The 22,020-nt window shown below is 37.2% G+C and overlaps 2 protein-coding genes across 3 annotated transcripts in view; both read left to right on the top strand.

The window, feature by feature from the left end:
* Positions 1-22,020, top strand: part of LOC309505668 (uncharacterized protein) — a 96,106-nt gene that overhangs the window by 50,233 nt on the left and 23,853 nt on the right. The gene's annotated exons all lie outside the window — the stretch shown is intronic.
* Positions 1,610-18,004, top strand: zbtb32 (zinc finger and BTB domain containing 32). 2 transcript variants are annotated; one of them, XM_082179130.1, is made up of 5 exons: positions 1,610-1,743; positions 5,337-6,338; positions 9,382-9,482; positions 17,059-17,232; positions 17,418-18,004. In XM_082179130.1, exons 2-5 carry the CDS (start codon positions 5,410-5,412, stop codon positions 17,645-17,647), a joined length of 1,434 nt encoding a protein of 477 aa, XP_082035256.1. In that variant the 5' UTR covers positions 1,610-1,743; positions 5,337-5,409; the 3' UTR covers positions 17,648-18,004. The 2 variants fall into 2 exon arrangements, with proteins under 2 accessions (XP_082035256.1, XP_082035257.1); XM_082179131.1 differs by lacking the exon at positions 1,610-1,743 and adding an exon at positions 1,761-2,286.

The raw sequence follows: 22,020 nt of genomic DNA on the forward strand, positions 1-22,020 counted from the left end.
TATAAATAAATACACACATATGCATGTATATATTTAAGATTTTTTTTTATTTATATATAAATTATTTATATTTATATATAATATAAATTATGTATAAATACATATACAGTATATACATGCAAATATTTCTTAAATAAATACATGCATATGTGTGTATTTATATATACAAAATAATTATACACAGTACACACACATATATTGTGCAAACACAAACTTTTATTTTGGATGCGATTAATCTTTGCCCAGCACTATTAATTAAGTATATTGGCCTTTTCATGTTCTGCATAGATTATAATTCTGACTGTAACCTCTAGGGACCCCATAACACCATTGGAAAGACAGGCCTTTCCTTAGAATGAAGAAAATGCACATTATAATGATAGTTTCCGTTAAAAATTGAAGTATTGCACATCATAAACTGATAAGATCTGCAGCCTCCACTGCAATGACTGATAAGATGATTTTACTTAATTTGCACTCCTTCACTTTCACTTTTTTCTTCTTGGAATTGTTATTATCTTGTGGGTTGAGTTGCTTTTGAACCAATGGCATTAATTTAGAAAAATATGATTGTATCATCAGCGTGGGTACTGGAAGATGCATGTGTGCACTGATATATCTTCAGAGAGGTGAGATGATGATAGAAGAGGGGAGTCTTCAACAGTTTTTTTGTGAGTTTCACTTGTGGCCAGAGCGACAGCTACCTCTGCATCTCACCTTTCCTTTCATGTTAAACTGGCTGTTTTCCATAACATGATATTTTGTGATTATGGTATGGAACATGGGAAGGAGTGGGCATTTGCACCAAAAAAGGGCACGAAAAAGTGTGAAAATTAAGGCAAACCTATCAATCAGTAAAAGTAAACAACGTTTCCACTATTCATTTCTATTCACTTATATTAAGCTTATTAATCTAGTCCTGTTCAACAACTAAAACACAATTGATTGTTTACCTCACTCCCATGACAAATCTTATTAGATTGAAAAAAATGTGGTGTAGGATTTGCTTTGAAACAATTTTTTCACTCAGAAACTGCTAGTTAATTCATAATTATTCATTAAATAATTACAAATAGTAACACATTGAATTAAACATGAAATTTTGAAGTAGAAAGACTAAAATGGTATTTTCATGTAATTTTTTTTTTACAATTTTTATTTGCAACTATAAATATTGTTTACAGTGAGTTGGGCATTAGTTAAAGTATTTTTCATGTCTCTATCGCATATGTTTTAATGTATCAGATACAATATTAAACACAATTTAGAAATATGGAAATCATATTAGCTTCGTTCTATGACAGTATCGCTATTAAGTGAACATAGAAGTTTGAGCAGATGTGCAATTTCTAAAATGAAAACTAATTTATTGTATTACTCTTATAAAATGTTTATTTAATTGGAAATATTATCATTAATCACTTTTCTGAGTTTGACCAAGTCCATATTTCTGCAGCTATCATAAAAGGTTTTGATGGATAAATAAGTCAACAGCACAGATGCACTTGATTTCTAGAAAAAAATATGGTGAAAGAAAGGAAGAAAAAAAAGGAGAAGACCAATCACAGATGTCTGAGGTGCAAGGGGAGGGGCTGGCTTGAGTTTAGAGGTGGCCTTGCTATATCTCACCCACATGTAGGCATCCACTGGTCGATGACACCTCTGGTTGAGGTCGCAATGCGCGGTAATGCGTCTCTGTTGACTTGCTCGCGGCAGGACGCAGCCTCCACCTTGAGCTCATAGGTACGTCTTTGAAAGTTTCTGTGAGTCAGGCTCTTCTTCTTTTCCATCGTTTAGTGTCATCTTGCTGTTTCTCATCTTGTCTGCTGTCTCTCTACATCCTCCCCTCCCCCATCACCAAGTGCCTTGCTTTCTATATCTGGAAAAACATCTTTTGATTACAAAAGCATCCGTGCAAGTGTCTGATTGTGTGTTGAGGTCTTTTCTGACTGCAGGCCCGGAGAGGATGTGTCACTGTGCAGACAGGTTTTCCCCTGTTACTCATGGGCCTCTTTCTCTCGCTGTGTCTTTATGTGGGTCTGACCGATGCACTTGTGCAGTTTTCTAAAGTTATCACCTGCATTTGACTGTCTGTTGTGCAATCTATAGGTGACTTTTTTTGTCGCTCATAGATTTTTGTGGCCTGGGCTAATGTCTGTCATTGGATAATAGTTTTGACATTTGATGTACTGTAGTTTCGTACAATGAAGGGAAGGGTTTGGTTTGGTGATGGGACAGAGCGTAACTTTCGTATCACATTAAGACATTCACGGGCCTGTACGGCAGGTAAGTCAATTGCTCATTGCACTACTGCAGAATTTGCAGTTTTAGATAGACTACATAGCCTTTTCCTCAGTTTCATTCTTCTTATTCTCACGCTCAAATGAGAATTCAACTGCACTAGGGCTTTAGAAGTGGGCGAAGAAAGAATAGGAACTGGTGAGGTATGTGACACTCTTTATTTAGCGTGTAATAGCCGAGCATTAAAATGCAAAACAAATTGGTTTTAGAAATAATTTAGCAAAACCTTAAGAAAGCAAAATAAGTTATTGGTGTATCCATATGCATTTCATTTAGCATTACTAATCGTACTATAGTCATACACATAGAAACAACTTTCTGCACCTCTGACCTGTTTCTTGGCAGTTGCTGTGATCACGATAGTTGTAGAATATACAGTAAATGCAGTAATGCATGAAACAGTTCATGTTTATTCGACTATTTTAGATTTAAAATGTAGAATATGCTTAGCATATCCCATATGCTTTACATACAATACATAACTAGATCATTTTTGCCAAATCGGCTTGGATTATTTGTTTTTTGTGACTTATGAAAAGCAAAAACTTAGTAGCTTTTGGCTATTTGATATTCATTTTTGCATGTTTAAACACTAATTATGACATACTGTTCGCTGCATTTATGGTGTAGCTTTAGTACAGTAATATGACTCACTTATATTACAATACACTAGACTATTAATATTGTAGCTTAAAATGTGACTCATACAAAAAAAAAAAAAAAAAAAAAAGGTACTCACACACACACACACCCAAGCTAATGCTACAAATAAAGTTGCAAAGGACCACAGAAGCCTTCTCTGTTTTTTAGCCGAGCGTATTCACTGTCAAAGGTACCGTTCACCGAAAAAAATTCAATGGTCATTTACTCACACTTGTTTGTCATCCGAAACATTTTGAAAAATGTCTCTGTGATTTGAAAATTCAATGATTTTAGACACCAATGTTCTTTAACGATCCTCTTTTGTGTTCTGCCGAAGAAAACAAAGTCATACAGGTTTGGAACGATGTGAGAGTGAGTAAATGATGACAATTTAAATTTTTGGGTGAACTATCGCTTTAAATAGGCTAATTTGGTTCCAGAACACCTCATCGATAAGAACATGCATTTTGAGGGTGTAAACTCCCATTAGTTAATTTGGACAGTTATGATAAAAGAAGTATCTGCACACACCTGTTTGATAAATGTTTTACAGTATTAATGTTAAGGTTGTTTCGGTTGTTCTTTCATGCTATGTAGTGTGTGTGTGTGTGTGTCTGTGTGTGTGTGTGTCTCACTTTTAGCCAGTTTAGCATCAATTCTAGTAATTAGAACATTAAGCATCGTCATCTCAGAACAATATGTTCCACAATCCGTCACCGTTGCGTCTGCGCTGAGGGGGAGTGATCGTATCAGCAAGTTTTTGCAGGCATTCGGTAATCTTACTTTCTTTTGTACGCAATTTCGAGATCGATGACCAAAAACAGACAATGGATCATAGGAATATCGCCGATTGAGATACTTGCGTCTCGAATCATGTACATCTCAATGATAATATCTAAAAACGGCCATTTTTTAATCCAGAATGGTAATGATATTTGGAGAGTCATTCTTTGCACGCACTTCAAGATCGAGTATTGAAATCGTGTGTCCACTATCTGTGCGATTGTGAGGAATTAGTACACAGCTGCGATGTAGGCCTACTGTAATCAAACGTTCCACCAGACACCACATCACACTGCTACTACAGTAGATGCATATCTAAACCGACCTACTGTATGGCTTTGATACTGTTGTTGTTGATCAAACAAACTTGAACTCTTACGAGTCTCAGCGTACCGGCATTAGTCAGAGTTTCACATTCTGAAGAGGTCTGTGGCTTCATCGCAGTACTTCACAGAATTTCAAAGGTGATGCAAAATTCGAAAGGCCCTTGCACCTTGACATGACCAGACATGCCCGCCTCCGCTCTGTGCCATACCTAGACAATGCAATTCCAGTTCATGGTTGAATGTATTGTGAGATAGAAATGATTAAACATTGCTAGAGTTTCATTTTGTGAATTAGTTTGCCTGCCTGATGCCTGAAAGTAGGTTGAAGGTGTTGTGACGCTGATGAGTTCCGAAAAAAACCAACCCTACTGATTCTTCTGAATATGTCTTTCACAATCTCTGAAATTAAGTGAAATGCAAAGTTTCAAGCTTCGGGCTTATCTGTGTTTCACTCTTTCTTTCGGTCTGTCTGTCTGTCTGTCTGTCTGTAAACCTTAACTATGAAAGATTGATTAATCTTTGGGTGCTTGTAAAATGGCAATGATACTGGTTAGGATTAAACTATTTTCTTGTTTTATACATGACTAGAATTGGGTTGAATAGAGCTGAATAGAGATTGATATGATTTGTACACTCTACCGCGTGCCCTCAAATGAATGGACAAGAATAGCTGTGACAAAACAGTTCATTTGATTTTAGGAAACTAGATAAAAAAAAAAAAAGGGTAATTGATTTTTTTCTTGGCTTGATTTGGACTATCAATGATCTATTTCTCAACCTGACAAGTAAATAAAAAAATCTATAAATAACTAAAAGCCAATAAATAAACTGAGTTTGCATCAGAGAGATAGATGGGTTTGAAAAATAAAATAATAAATCTCATTATCAATTGCACTCATGATCAGATTTACTTAATTATCAATAGAAAATGTAATATTTTAATTTTAAATATTTTTCAGTGTTTTTATTTATTACTATTTGTGACGTGTTTTTTTTTATTGTTTTTTTTGTTTGTTTTTTTTTGCCAGGAAATTCCCATTGAGATATTGCTATCTCATCTCAGACCAGGTCAAGACATTATTTTCTAATAATGTAGCATATTTTGTTATATACAACAACAGATATGCAATTACTTTTTATTTTCATTTCATGAGAGATTATTTTAAGATTTGTAGCTGAGAACCTTTTGTCTGTCTCTCTTTCACATCGACTACGATTCCTTTTGACAAATTTAAACAAGTTTTCCTTGACAAACTTAACCTCTGTTTTTTTTCCCTTCCAAAGGCTGACATGAGATTTTGCAGCTCGACATCAAACCCGATCATCTCACTTCAGCTGCCCCTTTCGCTCTTTGAAGATGATCCGTATTCATAACCCTCACCACGTGCCTTTTCTGCATCAGACGGAGCAGCTCCGTCAGGCAGGGACCCTTTGTGACACACTTCTCACCGCGGAAGGCCTTTCATTTAAAGCCCACGCTCTGATCCTAGCGCTGGCGAGCAAGCGGCTCAAGCGTCAGTTAACAAACCAGCATGGTCGAGGTCCAGGCTACAGCTGCCCAATAGAAAGTGTCTCTCCCCACACACTCAAGCAAATCTTGGACTATGTGTACAGCGAATCGGTGGAGGTGCCCAAAGATGACCTGGAAGAGCTGCTGAGGGGTGCTGAGTACCTGGAAGTGGAGTCTTTGGTGGAACAGTGTCAAGCACAACTAAGTAGTCCAAATTCCCCTACTAAGACAGACACAAAAGTGGCAAAGTCACTCCAAGACGACAAAACATTCAAGCACACCGAGTTGTCCAAAAGAAGCCACTCTACGGATAAAGACAACCTCGGTTGTTCTTTAGAAGAAGAGCGTTCTTCCACCAATAAAGACCACAAGAGGTCGGTCCATGATCCACACAAGAAAAGCTGTTCTCCTGTGTCTTTACAGCCTCTGGTGTTCTCCAGAGAACCCGTCATCTCCTCCAGCACCCCATCTTCGACCCCTCGCTTCTGTTGGCCCCCAGTCAGCCCATCTCGTAGCATGGTGTGTAGAGAAATTATGACCTTCCACTCGCTCCGAGCGTACCCGTACCCCACACCCATGTACCCCTTCCTGCACCGCTCGCTCCAACCACATGTCTCTTCCTCACTTATGGGTTATCCCGGGTTGCTTCACCCCTATCACCCTCTCATACACTCTTCTCAGATGACTCAAGACAGTCCCTTTGTTTCGGGTCCTAAAGGAAAGAACACCTCTATCAGTACAGCTTTAACAGAGTCCGAGTCAGAAAGTCAAGAGAGGTAAGGAACGACTTTCTGAAACGTTAGATGTTGAAACGAAATGAAAATGTTATTGATTTGATCAAATATCCAACCATGTGAAACTGATTTTAAAGAAAGGGAAGTGAATAAGAATAGCTACGGTTCATTTAAGGTAAAAGTTTTTTTTTTTTTTTTTTGTCATATTGATAGTGATTTGTACTATTAATTATATATATTTTTCTATATACACACAAAACATAAAGCCAGATACATAAAGAAATTGATGAATGATTAAATCAATGGATAAACAGATAAATAACTAAAAGCCAATAAATAAAATGAGTTCGTTCACGCAATCTTACCATTTGAACTTATCACTCGTGCTTAATTATCAATAAATATCAATGTACACATTTTTCAAGCAAAACATTTTACAAAAAATTTGGTTTTAAATGGTAAACAATAGATATTGATCACATTAAGATGCTTGCTATCTAATGCAATGATATTCATGTTTAACGGGTGGCTTATAGGGAAAGTTCACCCACAAATTTTAATTCTGTCATCATTTATTCACCCTCATGTAATTATACACCTGTATGACTTTCTTTTTTTTTCTGTGGAACATCATATATATTATCTTTTGATAATATTTTTTGTCCATACAGTGGAAACTGTTTGGATACCAACATCCTTCCAAATATATTTCGTGAAGAAAGTGACCTCTTTTAAGTGTTCAAATACTTTTGGGCTGTCTGTATGTCTGAGCAGTAACAATTCAATAACATTTAAACATTACGAAACTATATATATTGTAAACTTTGACCTTCAGCAGTCCAGTGTCCATAGTTTTTTTTTCCGGGAGAAGTCCAGGGTTATGAGACATCTGGGTATTGTCAGCATGGTGAAAGAAATCTCTTTTTACAACGATATTTTCGGCAGGAAGCCACATTATAGTCAGTTAATTTCAACGGAACACCATAAGTCTGGTAAACACGTTTTTCACCAATGCAACAACACATTTACAGTCATAACCAAAGCAAACACCACAAAATCCAACTTTGCATTACTTTAAAAAAAGGACTGGTTTACTACTATGCAATACTATACTGAAGAAGACCACGATTGCTCGAAATAGACTTTTATCCTGATTGTTTCTAAATTATCTTTATAAAAAAATTGATAGAACTCAAAGTACTCTGAGATTCTTTTTAAACCATATTGAAGTTCACATGCGCACAATTTTTTTTCTTCACCGTCCATAATTATCAAAAATAGTTTTTGTTCAAAATTTTGATGTATTTGCGTTGTATACATCAACAACAGTATTCTATAGCATGTCTATAGTGCTAAGTTGAGAAACAAATTCAATCAAGCATGTCAAACTTTTCACGGGTAGTGTATATGCTCTCTTTCTGTACTTTCCAACAGACACTTTTTCCCCAACCAGCCCCCTGTTCCTCCTACATGAATAGTCTTTCAACGGACTCCATTAAATTGAGGGGAACTAATAACGGCCTCTGGTTCAGTGGCACGGGAATAATAGTTCAATAAAGACAATTATGGATATGAATAATAAATATTGTTATGATTACTTTTATTCGTAATTAGACATGCATGATGTATATAGATATGCTTGTGGTCATAACGATATGTTAGTCGATATTTTAAGTGTTTGAGCCAGGATAAAAGCACAGAAGCATCATGTGCACTAAATACTGGATATGTCGGGGGAGTGTTTTGGAAAACAACACTTACTATCAAGGCTGAAACTGAGGGGAGCCCCCCCAATTATCCCCGACATTAGAAACAGCAAATATGAAAGTCATCTCCACCCTCAGAGCATGATGTTCTATTTCAGGCTCATTTTTAGCCCAAATCTGTTCCACTCCCCAATTCGCCACACACAAAAACAGGTGCCCCATTCAGACAGAGATCTTTATGCTTGTTTTGCTCAATGTGAGTGTAAAATTGAAACTTTTTTTCTTTCTTTTCTATGCATGCACATACATAGAAACAGTACAAACCACCCACTCACCAGTTCATCAAGTTCATGATTAAACAAAAACAAAAATAATGTAAGGCTCTTATAGAATATCACTTCTTATATTTTGAAGAGCTCTATTATTATTTTGGCTCTAAATATTTGAATCGGATATAAAATCAGATGATCTTTTCTTCATACTGTAGATGCACTGCAGGTTGTTTTACTCTGGCAGAGGAAACCATTGTCGACTTGCTTTGTTTCCTGCTACCTGAGCGCAAAACCTTTGTTCTTATACTTTTTGGTCTCGTTTTAGACAGAAGGAGGTGATGTAAGTCTAAATTGATAATTGATATGTCTTAATCGTTTGATTAAACAGATTTGAGATGCATTTGAATGGCACTTTGCCGCCTTGTGTGTCTACATGTGTGAGGCTACAGAGCGCTGTATATCGAGTTTTGTTCATAAATTTCCTCTTCGTATTCTTCACACCTACTCATTTCTTATTATTTTTATACTTGATCAGGTGCATCCTGAGATGCTTTTTAAAGCGTTGAAGGAATATACATATAAGCTGACACTTTACTTGATTAAAAGGTAAAATAAAGTAGTAAAGAAAGTCATACCTGAGCATATTTATATTTGTCTAAGGAACTGCTTACAGCATTTAGATCAAAGGTTTTTTAAGAGCATGTGAAACAAATTCAGGCATGTGTCTTTTAAAACTTTGAACTGGTTTTGCACTTTCTCCTAAATAATAGCACAAATGTGACACACTAAACCTAACAGAGAGCATCAACAGTAACACCTTAAAGCTTGTGGGTTTCTCACTGACCTTTACCTGCTGGTAATAATTAGCTGTGGTCTAGCTAAAGCACTTGAATGTGTTGAAATACATCTCTAGATGATCTCAATGTGCAGGTGTTAGCTGACCAGATCAACAAGTGGTTAAAAAAAACACCAGAGGAAAATGCAGTGACTCGGTTTTTGAAGCTATAAGTTGATGATGAATAAAGTCCTAAAAGATAATGTCACTAGTTATGCATGGAAAATATGGACATCTTTGAATAAGCGTTAACATGACAACATTTTCCACAGGAAGCCAAAGGTTCAAGAGGAGAGGGAGATATGCTGCAGACACTGCGGTAAGCCGGCCCTGGAAAACCCCTGGAGGCCAACCACTGGGTCATCAACCTCAGGTAATATGTTGTGTAAATGCACAAAAATGAATCTGGAATAATTGCATACACTCGTATCTGCACAGAATAAAGAAGGCATATAGATACTCATGCAGAAGCTTGCAGAAACACAAACTGATTTTGATTTTGCCTTGGATGCGTTGACATTGTTCGTAGTTCAGAGGAATGGATGCCCGCAACAGGATGTAAATGTTGTGTATCTCTCAAAGAGCTGAAAGCAATTTAAAGTAGAGATGATGGCCGTTGCCTCCCTTCCTCTGACAGCAGTAAAAGAAAGGATAGACGACAGTGGAAAAAATGACAACGTTTTTTGAAATGTAAAATTCATGCATCTATCAGTTGAACTTGATTCCTATGTAATCTTTCAGCCAGAATTTACCATTTGGTTTTATTTTATTTTACATTCACATGTACAATTATGCATTCAGCAGATGCTTTTATCTAAAGCATCTTACAATAGAAGATCAAAGCTATTCGTCAAAAGGCAAACAATATTTATAGTCAATGCCAGGTTTATGTACTCTTAGAATAAAATTTGTATATAGAACCTTAAAGTGTTTTGTCAGGCACTTCATACTGTATATATAACCTTTTAGATGGTCCCATTATATGATCATTTTATGGATTTAGTTTTAATGAATTATTTCGTTTTATTATTCATTTTTTTTGTTTAATTAAACTTTTTGAATAAATGGATCATAAATATACTTTTTTCAGTAGACAAAAATTTAAATAACATTTAAAACATGAAAGTATTATCCAATCATTTAAAACATTTTTGGTATAAAGCCATCTTTAAAATTAAGTCAGGAACCCTGGGGTTCTATATAGAACATTTTATTCTAAGAGTGGAAAGCTAGACTATGAAACAAGGTAGAGCAGAGGTGAAATGCAAAGTTTGTTATTTTTTAAAAATCTTTATTTACCTATATATGTGACCTGGATCACAAAACCAGCCATAAGTCGCACGGGTATATTTGTGGCAATAGACAACAATACATCCTATAGGTCAAAATTATAGATTTTTCTTTTAAGCCAAAAATTATTAGGATATTAAGTGAAGATCATTTTCCATGAAGATATTTTGTACATTTCCTACCGTAAATATATAAAACATTCATTTTTGTGGGCGATTTTCTCAATGTTTCAATTTTTTTGCACCCTCAGATTCCAGATTTTCAAATAGTTGTATCTTGGCCAAATATTGTCCTATCCTAACAAACCATACATCAATGGAAATGGTTTTATTTATGTCTTTTTTATTCAGCTTTATTTTATTATTATTTATTTTACACACACACACACACACACACACACACATATATATATATATATATATATATATATATATATATATATATATATATATATATATATATATATATATATATATAAAAATAATTTATTTATTTAATTTTTGGGTTTTTTTATCATTCCTATATCTCAAACAGCACAGCATGGCACTAACAATGCCACGGTCATAGGTTTGATCTCCAGGGAATGCATTACTGATAAATTGTGATGTAATGCAAGTCACATTAGACAAAAGTGTCTGTCAGATGCATACATGTAAATAAATGCTAGCATCTAGCATTATAGATGAGTTAAAATGCTACAATGACTTTGTAGAAGACATACAGTGGCCTGAAACGATAGACTTGATTTTGTCCATGGGGAATTGTTAGATGGTTGTGGTTTGCTACTGGCCGATCTCACTTGAGTGACGGGTTGTCCCGCCCTTGCTCCAGTAAACATGTCATCAGAAAAGAGAAGAGATTAAAGGTGCATTATGCAGGATTTTCACTTACTGGAAGTTATTTCAGCACCGGCCGTTCCTCTTCTCCGACCACCTGGGACAGGACGGCTCCCAGCCCCCTGTTCGACGCATCTGTCTGTAATAAAAAAGGGAGATCAAAGTTAGGAGACTGTAAGAGTGGCGCGTCACACAGAGCTCTGTCACTTTGGTTACAGCCTATTGGCACAGCTCCATCCACTGGACCAGATTTGGAGCTTTTTTTTTTTTAAGATCAGTCAGCGGGCCGGTGAGCTCAGAATAATTTGGCACAAACCTCCTATAATATCCCACCAGCCCCAGGAACTGTCTCACCTCCTTTTTGGTCTTGGGATTTGAGCAGGCTGCAATCGCGTCGGTCTTATCAATTTGGGGACGCGCCTGCCCATGTCCCAAGTGGAAGCCCAGATACTGTACCTCCACACTCCCAATTGCACACTTCTTTGAGTTTGCTGTGAGTCCCGCCACCCTCAGCGATCTCAGGACAGTGCGCATTTATTCCAGATGCTGAGATGCAGATGTGTTCCAGCCTGCGGGTAGTCGGGGACCCGGATCCAAGTCCCCGCAGCTCCATGACTGGACACTTATCCTGGAAATGACCTGGGTCCCTGCATCTCCAGCAGACAGGCCCAGGCCTTCCCACCGCCCCGCCGCCAGAAAGTTGGCCAAGAGACTGACAGAGAGAGGGGAGAGGCGAAAAAGACGCGGAGGCTCCGGCCCTCTCGGACACGTCCCCTTGTGTCCCCGGAATCGATCCTCCCGCTCCAGTCTGAGGTCAATAAAGGCTTGGTGTTGTGTCTGGTGGAGACCGGTGAGCGATTTGACCAGCTCCGCAAGTGATATTTGTGCTGGCTGCATGGCGGCGTGCACACTTCTTCGCCCCGGGCTTCGGCACCACTGTAACAATGTTAATAAATAAAAGCGATCTTGCGCATTCAATATACAGTAACAAAGATTTCCAACACATAAAACATGTCCTCAGAGTCTGCAGGCTCTATTTATCCTGTCTCTCCATCAGTTACTGGAGTTAGAGACAGGTGTTAATCATCATGCACTTGTCACCGCTCGTCTTCGCTCTCTCTCCCCATGCAGACTCTGCTTTACTACACAATATTTTTTTTATTGCTGAAGTAAGAGAGTTGAAGTTTCTTCTGCAACCTATTCTCCTGCAATCCAGAATAGCAGCACAGCTTCTTTTTTTTTTAGATGCGCTCTCTACTGGACAGGCGTGAATTTGCATTTCTTTCAGCCTGAAACTTATTCATTTCACTTTTGGTGAAAGGACTTTTACATTTGCCAAAAATAAAACGTAACCTATTTTTAAATATTTTTTTCTAATAAACCTTTTTTTATTTGTGTCATTAAAAACAAACAAGCAAGCCCAGCCCAGGAGAGAAAAAGTAAAGCAAAAGTAACATTACGCATTACTTTACATAAAAAGTAACTAAGTAACACAATTAGTTACTTTTCTAGGGAGTAACGTAATATTTTAACACATTACTTTTAAAAGTAACTTTCCCCAACAATGCAAATAATAAACTTGCTTTTATAATTTTTATTTTTATTTTAATGCATTTATTTATAAAAAAATTCAAATTGATACAGTATTTAGAGTTTTCTGGGGTTTTTTTCTCGTTATCAGACATTAATGCAATTAAGCTCTGCAATAAACCTGTGGTTAATCTGCTAGAACAAATGTGTGAACTTGAAGGGAAATTACTTCATGCATCAGATAAAAAAAAAAAAAAAGATCACATTGACACCTGTTGGTTAAATGTTCATGAAATGAAAAGTTATTACTGAGAAACACTCCTGCAGCACTTGTTTTCAGATGCCGCTTGGCATCTAATGCAATGACATTCATGCATTGTAAGTTACTTAAGTGTCCAAATACTTTTTTAGGGGTGACTGTGTAGTCACAATATTGGTTGTGCTTTGTCCTAGGTCACATAGTGTTCTCTCATTGTACAGAACCAAATTACCCCTTACCTTCTAAACTGGGGTGTAAAGCTGTGTGCGAGAGAAAACTGTGGCTTCTCGTGGTGCATCAGCACAGTCCTGCGGTTGATTGGCTCTGTGCTCCATGGTGGTTTGAATACAGTACCAAAAGAGAAGTGTCGACTTGTTCTTTTTTCATCCAATTTGGGGTTAGAGCTCTTTTTATGTGTCGAGCTTGTGTGCACGTCGGATCATTTTGGGGTGAGAATGATAGTAACACATTTTTATGAGATGTTATCTATAAGAGACTATGCAATCTATACTGTATTTAGTTTATCACATACATGTGGGTAGTTTTAGTTTTAAAATAAATATAAATGCATATTTCTATTAATTAAAAGGTGAAGTGTATATTTTAGGGAATGCAGCTTTTTTGCAATTAACTGAAATTGTCCTGTGGATAAAAAAAACAAAAAAAAAACATTCTAATGTAGTCCCTTATTTATTCGCAATTGCATGTCTAATACTTATTAAAGTAATTTTAGAAGAAAAGCATGTCAACAACCTATACATTAAGTTCTGAAATATAAGATTTTCTTCCATGAACTTCCATGAAAATATTTGTCACAAAACCTAAAAATGTGCTTCACATGACTCTTTCAACCTGACAACATTTGGTTAAGCCAACTCAAATCATTTTAGGGTACCAGCGGCAAAGTTTCCAAAGTGTCCAGATGGGTTTTGGTTTTATTAAAATGCATTCGATAATTTTAGCCGGCAGTTTTAAGAGTGGTTGGGCACATTGTACGATGTCACCTATTCAAACAGCAAACTTGTGCTGTAACGGCGCAAGTTTCTGCAGCAGTTTTATGTTACTGTGCTGCATCCTGGTTTAGTGTTGTGTGAGAGAGTGTGGGGTATGTGGGAATGTGTGGGTGTTTACATATGTGTGAATACAATGTCTGTCATGAGCACGTATGTTTGCTTTAGTTTCACATTACTTTTGTGTTTGCTTTTTTTTCAGCATGCTCTGAAGTGTAAGCTTACACAACCTTGCAAGTGTCCATATGATTGTCATAAACGCTCTCTTAGCGAATATAAAGGCAGAAAGTGTTAACCATGCTTTTTTTTCACACTGTGAGCTTTACAGGGGAGGATGTGGTGTGTGAATGTGTGTGTGTGTGTGTGTGTGTGTGTGTGTGTGTGTGTGTGTGTGTGTGTGTGTGTGTGTGTGTGTGTGTGTGTGTGTGTGTGTGTGTGTGTGTGTGTGTGTGTGTGTGTGTGTGTGTGTGTGTGTGTGTGTGTGTGTATGTGTGTGTGTGGGGACAGGGAGAGCTATAAACTAGGCCGCACACCAAGTTGCCACAGGATGTGTTTATCTAAAATTGGGCCCCTCGGCTGCGCACTACCAAAGCTTAGATGTCACTTTATTTTTGACCATAAATCACTTTTAATCTTGACTTTTTTACATTTGATATAAAATAAACATAAGATTTGTTTATTATTTGAACAGAACTGGATATTTAACAGCTAGAATTTAAAATCATGTTTTGATTTCTTTCCGATGAAGATTCCTTAACAAGCAGTGTCATGTTTTTTTGTCTGACTTGAGGAAAATAATCCAAAATATACACACAAAAAAAACATTTAGTCAAGTCAAGATATTGTTGGTATCTCTCTCAGTCATCATTCGGACAGTTAATACAATTTTTTTTTAATTTTTTTTTTATGTCTAAGCATATTAGCATTAGCTATTATGTATAGTAAGGTCCTCATAGGTTAATTTAAACATGGAAATTAAGAGAAAGTTTTAGTTCACAAAGTTCACAAAAAATGCAGCTAAAACATTTATAAAAAGAAAATAAGCCTGATAGCACAGATGAAAATGCATCTTCTGCATTTTCTGATTTAATACAAACATTTCCTCAACAAATTATATTATCATCACAGCAATTAGAGTGAACTTATTTCACACTTTGACATTTATTAGTTTTTGGTTTGTCCATCTTTTGTTTTAATGACAACAGATTTCGAGCTGCATGAACATTCACGGGTTGAGCATCTTAAACAGAATATAGTTTAAACAAAAACATTTTAAACAGAATTTGAGATTAATAAGAATACTTTTGAATACTGTACAGAAGCCCTGAAATGCCATACATTATTCTTCATACATATTTTTCTTAAGAAAGTTGTACAACATATTTCTCTGGCCAGCTGCAAACCATTTAATCAAACATCGTGCAGACATCTCAGGTCGACTGGAAATGAGATTTACCACATCGATAATGTCGATAATGCTGATAAAGTTGTGGTCTTTTGAAAGTGGTCCAAATGAAAATGTACTTTGTATACAAAGTTAGTGAAACGATCAAGATGCTCAACCTGCGAATGTTCGTGCAGCTCGAGATCTGCTGTCATTCAAGGCTTAGCCTACTAATAAATGTCTAAAAGTGTGAAATTCAGTTCACTCAAATTGCTGTGATAATATCATTTATTATTTTGGTAACACTTTACAATAAGGTCCCATTTGTTAATGTTAGTTAATAAAAAAAAAATAATGAAAAAATTGTTAATGTTAGCTCAAGCCCATTAAATAATATTAACATAACTTTTGATTTTAATAATGTATTAGTAAATGTTGAAATTTACATTAAGATTATCAAATGCTTTAGAAGTATATTTTTCATTGTTTGTTCATTTTAACTAATGTAGTGTAATTATAACAAATGGAACCTTATTTGAATGTTACCCTTATTTTTATATTAAGTCTCCTTTCACTTTCACGCGTGGTTAACTGGTGTTTTAACAGGATGGAACAATCATCTCCAGCAGCACATCAAATTTAAACATATTTGAGCAGATATGAGGGGCCAAAGAGCTGACCAGCGTCAGACCAAAAATAACCCTGCTTTCTCGTCAAGCACTGAAACTGTTTTTGCCTCAGAGACCATGATGATGTGTGGAGAGTTTTAGTCGAATGTTCACTCTTTCTGTCTTAAAAGAACATGCATAGACAACAGGCATATATTTGAACTGAAAACTTACACTACCATTCCTGACCCCAAAAGTTTGGGGTCAGTCCGATTTTTGCTTGTTTGTTTTGAAAGAAATAATACTTTTATTCAGCAAGGATGCCTTAAATTGATCAGAAGTGATAGTAAAGACATTTATAATGTTACAAAACACTTCTGTTTCAAATAAATGTTGTTCTTTTGAACTTTCTATTAAATCAAACAATCCTTGGGGAAAAAGTCACAAGTTTTCAAAAAAAATAAATTAAAAAAATAAGCAGCAACGGTTTTCAACATGAAGAAGAAGAAGAAGAAGAAATGTTTCTTGAGCATCAAATCAGAATATTTGAATGATTTCTGAAGGATCATGTGACACTGAAGACTGGAGTAATGATGCTGAAAATTCAGCTTTAACATCACAGGAATAAATTGTAATAATATTTTACAATATTACTGTTTTTCCTGTGTTTGATCAAATAAATGCAGCCCTGGTGAGCAGAAGAGACTTCTTTCAAAAATATTTTTAAAAATCTAATGACCGCAAACCTTTGAATGTTTAGGTTTTGATTAAGTGCTAAAATGAATTTTAAAAAATGAATCTGCATTCATGCAAAATAAAAACATAATGCGTAAAAAAACGGGTAAATAGACTTTGAAGATTATATGTAAACTGAGCCACATATGACTGTTCAAACCTCTTTGTCTGTGGTTTTCTTCTGAAATGAAACTGCATTAAAAAGATCGTCCACTGATAACAGAGAAGTGTTCTATTTCTAGTCCACTTGTTCACAGTTACTCACCTACTGTTGTTCTGTCATCACCCCGTTGGCAGGTTCGGGGGAGATGGCGTACAGGTGTAAGTTCTGTGGCCGAGGTGGACGGGACAGGCGATCTCTGCGCTCGCTCAGGAGGGGTGTCGGGGGAGAGAAGCCTTACCAGTGCAAACAGTGTAGCAAGAGGTTCAGCCTTAAACACCAGCTGGACACTCATCACCGGGTCCACACAGGTACAACCAACATTTCAACCCATGAGCAGAGCCTTCCTGCAGAGTATTGATCCTGAACATTTTCACTTTCTGAGAAATGGAACATTGTTTTTCACTGTATCAAGATAAGATCTGTAATCTGAATCAGTGCTGTTTTAGTAGCATTGAGTTAGTATTATAACCTTTTATATTTTCTGTTCTTCTAGGTGAAAAACCATTTGAGTGTCGGCTGTGCGGCCAACGTTCCCGTGACTATTCGGCTATGATCAAGCACCTGCGCACTCACGGCGGCGCCACACCGTACCAGTGCACCCTGTGCCTGGAGTTTTGTAGCAGCCTGGCAGCCATGCAGAAACACCTGAAGAATCACTCCACGCAGGACTTCCCTCCAGACTGGAGCCTGAGCAGCACATACCTGTACAACTGCCACACCTGACCATGCAAAAACTGGACATTTGAGTCCAGGGGGTTAACATGTGTAGATATAGAACATTTAATACAGTTTTTTTATGAATCTATTTTCAAGCCATTTTACAAATGTTATAATATATTTAATTTACATACAAGGGACATTTATGCCAATGACGGATGTTTTCTTTGAAGACGTCTAGATGATGTAGATTGTAATTTGCCATTGCTTACTTTCTTTGTGAAATATCAATCATCAAAATAGCATACAAAATACATGTTTATTTATTGAGCTGGTGAAATCTGAAACATTTATCTAAGCACTCACTATGTGATCTATTTACACACTGTATGCAATCTTTTAATAAAAGCATTATGATTAAAACTGAAAGAGTTTGTGGCTTTTTTTAATCCGTGTCTGGAAATATGCAAATTAATCTACATGAAAGCCTATGAAGAAGAGTATGACAGTTGGCCTATATTCTGAATAAATACATGGTTTAGTCTTGAATCTTTTCCAAGCAGCTGATTTGTTGTCAGCCGAGCACTTTTGGGGAATCAATCTGTGTAGCCTATTTATTTCTGTTCCAAAACAATTCGACATGGGAATTTTCCAAGCCCTCCACCTTCCCCATCACCACCTGCTTAAATCTGCTAGGGGATTCTCCCTACTTTCCTCGCGGCAGCTCGCATTCTATTCACTGTATTTATTGCATGTTTCAGCAGAAGCCTTAAAGGGATAGTTCACCAAAATGTTTTCATCATTTACTCACCCTCATGTCATTCCAAACCCGTACAACTTTCTTTCATCTTCGGAACACAAATGAAGATATTTTAATGAAATCTGAGAGCTCTCTGTCCCTCCATAGACAGCTACGCAACTACCACTCTGACACTTCAAAAAGTTCATAAAGAGATCGTAAAACTAATCCATATGAATTGAGCGGATTAGTCCAAATTTTCTGGAGAAACGATCGCTTTATATGATGAACTGATTGAATTTTGGCTTTTATTCACATATAATCATTGATCAGTGAACATAAACAGAAGCTCAACTGAGCTTGACGCATAAGAATGAACCTCATAAGTTATTGCTGAAGCTCAAACTTGCTATGTAACAACACAGAATAAACCTCACTGGTTCTCACACGACAAGAGAGCATGCATGAGCTTCTGTTTACTGCAACTGATGTGTGAGTTGATGAATGATTATATGTGAATAAAAGTCTAAATTCAATCTGTTCATAATATAAAGTTATCATGTCTCTTCAGAAAATTTGGACTAAAAAGCTTGATTCATATGGATTATTTTCAGGTCAAAGTAATAGTTGAGTAGACTGTCAATAGAGGGACAGAAATCTCTGATTTCATAAAAAATATATTCACGTGTGTTCTGAAAATGAACAAAAGTCTTATGGGTTTGCAATGATATGAGGGTGAGTAAATGATGACAGAATTTTCACTATCCCTTTAACTCGTCATCATCAGCAGATCTAGTCTGCCAAGAAAGCCTATGTACATTATCAATAAATACTGTTTAAATTTATTCAGAGTTGTCATGATTGATATGAATGAATGAAATTGTTCTAGCTTTCTGCACTTTTGACAATTACTGTAAAGATAAAACTAAGCATAGCCTACATAAATATTTATATATCCTTGCTGGAATTCAAATACAAAATTTCTCATTTACAACGATTATAACAGATTTTAAAATGAAAAGCTTAGCAAAGTAACAATAAAACTGGCGAAAGTACAGACATTTTTAATGGCCACTGATGGTGAAGGATCCTTAATGGTGTAGTTGTGGCATCAACCAGCAGGGGCAGACAAACAGGTCAAATTAATGCATAGAGCTTGGCTCGGGTAAACCGCGTTCCGCTCGGTTCCGCTCCGTCTCTCGCAGAGTTCAGCGTGGCGCTCGGCTCGAGCCTTTCAAAGTAGTAATTTAGCTGTGAGGGCGGAAAGACGCGTCCGGCGCGTGCGCACTATGTTGTGGATTTAGTTTCAAGCGCTCAACCCAGATAGCACACGTACATCACGGAGACATCTATTTGATGTGCGTGTTTACATCTAGAAGACGTATTTTTTAGAGTGTTTGCTCATCTGCAATACGTCTATAGGACGTTTCCTGCCAGATGTCAAATAGACGTTTAGAAAATGTCTTTAAGATGTAATAATTAAACTGAATGCATGTTAAACTGACATCTTAAAGATGTCTATCAGATGTTAGTAAACAGCAGATGCTTTCCAGATGAAGTGATCTTTAACAGACATCTTGCAGACGTATGTGTGGGAATCTGGGAAGTCACTCGCAAATGCAAAAAATTGGGCTGCACGCGGACAGGGTGTGCGGACGTCCTAAAGCCTCGTTTATACTTTCGCGCTCGCCGTTGTACTATTCTGTGAAACGACAGGGGGCGACTCAGGTAATTGTCCTCTTAACCATCAGGAATCAACGGTGAGAAGAAGAAAGGTCCACACGTGACAATGTTTATTTTAGTACATCACCACCACACTACAAAAAGAATCGTGTAAAATCCAGTAAAACCCTGAGATTATTAGGCTACTTGTGACATTAGAACAAAATGTGGATATAAAAACATGTATGTAGGCTATACAACTAAATTAACGATCTCTTAAATATTTTCTAATTTCACTAAACATTTCATTAAGTTTCGTTGACATTTTATAAAACATGGACCTTTATTTTTATTAAAATGGCTTATGTCTGCTATAGGCTCATTTTGTAAACGTAAGCAACTAATTTAAGACGCACAAACTGGGTGCCGGTTGTTGTATTTTATCTTATAATAATGACAGCAGAACAGACGGGAGCCCCACGCTAGCATCAACTTCACTTGTTTTCTTTATTCTCTCTTCTTCGTTCTTTTTAGCATCCACAGTGAATATGCAATACAGCGCCCTCTACAGGTTAAGCCGTAACTCAATACACAACATATTTCCCCTCTTGTTTAGGAAGCTTACCAGGTAAAATAAAAAATGAATATGCCATCTCTTAAATCACTTAGACCTCGGCTGTAATATAATGCAAACTTAACTGATATAATGCAACTTAAGAGTTTCCTTACACATACTTAACATTAGCATCCTTTTACTAACCCTATAACAGTTATAACATGCAACCTTATGTTGATCACCCTTCTAACAGAAGCGTTAACCTTAAGCGAAATTAAGTAGACAAATTTCACCAGCAAAACAGCATTTCAATTATAGATTTCTTTCAGTCACATTTTCAATCTTTTTTTTCTTTTTCTCATTCCCTCTTAGTTTCCCCCCCAAAGGCCATGAGAAGGATTACTGTACGTAATCACTAAGCCATGCCGGCTTTTTTTTTTCCCTGGCAGACCTCCGCACATCACCGGAGGGTTGTGCAGATCTTGACTCAGGTACTGAAACATCCAGCATTTGTGCGGGTCCCCGCACAGGAACCGGAACAGAACTGTCAATTGTATCTTTTACCCTGTCAGGAACCAGTGAGATATGAGTAGCGTTCCAGGTGCGTCCATCTTCCAGCACATACGCATTTGCACCAGCTCTCCGTACCACCCTGGCAGGTCTATAGAACTTTGACAGTCCTTTCTTGACATGGAAGGGTTTCCGTACTCTTACTAGGCTTCCCTCTTTGATCTTTGGTACTTGTGCACCTCTCCTCACATCTGTGTAAACCTTTGATGCATTTTGTTTAGAGAAGACACGGTTGCGCAGTTGTTTCTCTGTCAGCAGAGTAGCTTTGCTTGCTGGACCGATGTTCACCTTTGTGCGCATTCTCCTGTTGAACATGAGTTCATATGGTGACACTCCTGTTGTACTGTGTGGAGTTGCACGGTATGTGAGCAAGAAATCCTGTACGAATGGTTTCCATGATTTCCTCTCCTGCTCGGCAGTAAGAAGTGTCTCTTTGAGAACGCGGTTCCAGCGTTCAATAGCTCCGTTAGCTTGCGGATAATACAAAGACACTTTCCTGTGCGTAATGTCCCTCACTGTCAGAAATTCTGCGAACTCGCTTGAGGTAAACTGTGTCCCATTATCACTAATGAGTTCTGTGGGATTACCGAAGCGGGCAAACACAGTAGACAGGAAGGTGGTGACAGCCGTGGTTGTAATTGAGTGTGTGAAAGCTACTTCCGGCCACTTTGTATAATAATCAATCAGAGTCACTGCATAGCGGCAGTCCCAGTTCGCTGACTCAAATGGTCCGACGATGTCAATTCCTACTTTCTGCCATGGACCGCCTGGCAGTGAGACTGGCTGAAGTGGGGCAGCGTGCGTCTTAGCGCTTTTATCATTCATTTGGCAGGTCACACATGCACTAATACTGTCCTGCACCCACATGTCCATGCCGGGCCACCAGTATAAGTCGCGCAGCCTCTGCTTGGT

Source organism: Leuciscus leuciscus, assembly GCF_965113295.1.
Source record: "Leuciscus leuciscus genome assembly, chromosome: 9".
NCBI lineage: Eukaryota > Metazoa > Chordata > Actinopteri > Cypriniformes > Leuciscidae > Leuciscus > Leuciscus leuciscus.

Bases quoted from the DNA above. Each gene is read 5' to 3' on its own strand.
- zbtb32 (XM_082179130.1), top strand. From the start codon at position 5,410: ATGATCCGTATTCATAACCCTCACCACGTGCCTTTTCTGCATCAGACG. The intron at 6,339-9,381 runs GTAAGGAACGAC...CATTTTCCACAG, and splicing joins GAGTCAGAAAGTCAAGAGAG to GAAGCCAAAGGTTCAAGAGG. The intron at 17,233-17,417 runs GTACAACCAACA...CTGTTCTTCTAG, and splicing joins TCATCACCGGGTCCACACAG to GTGAAAAACCATTTGAGTGT.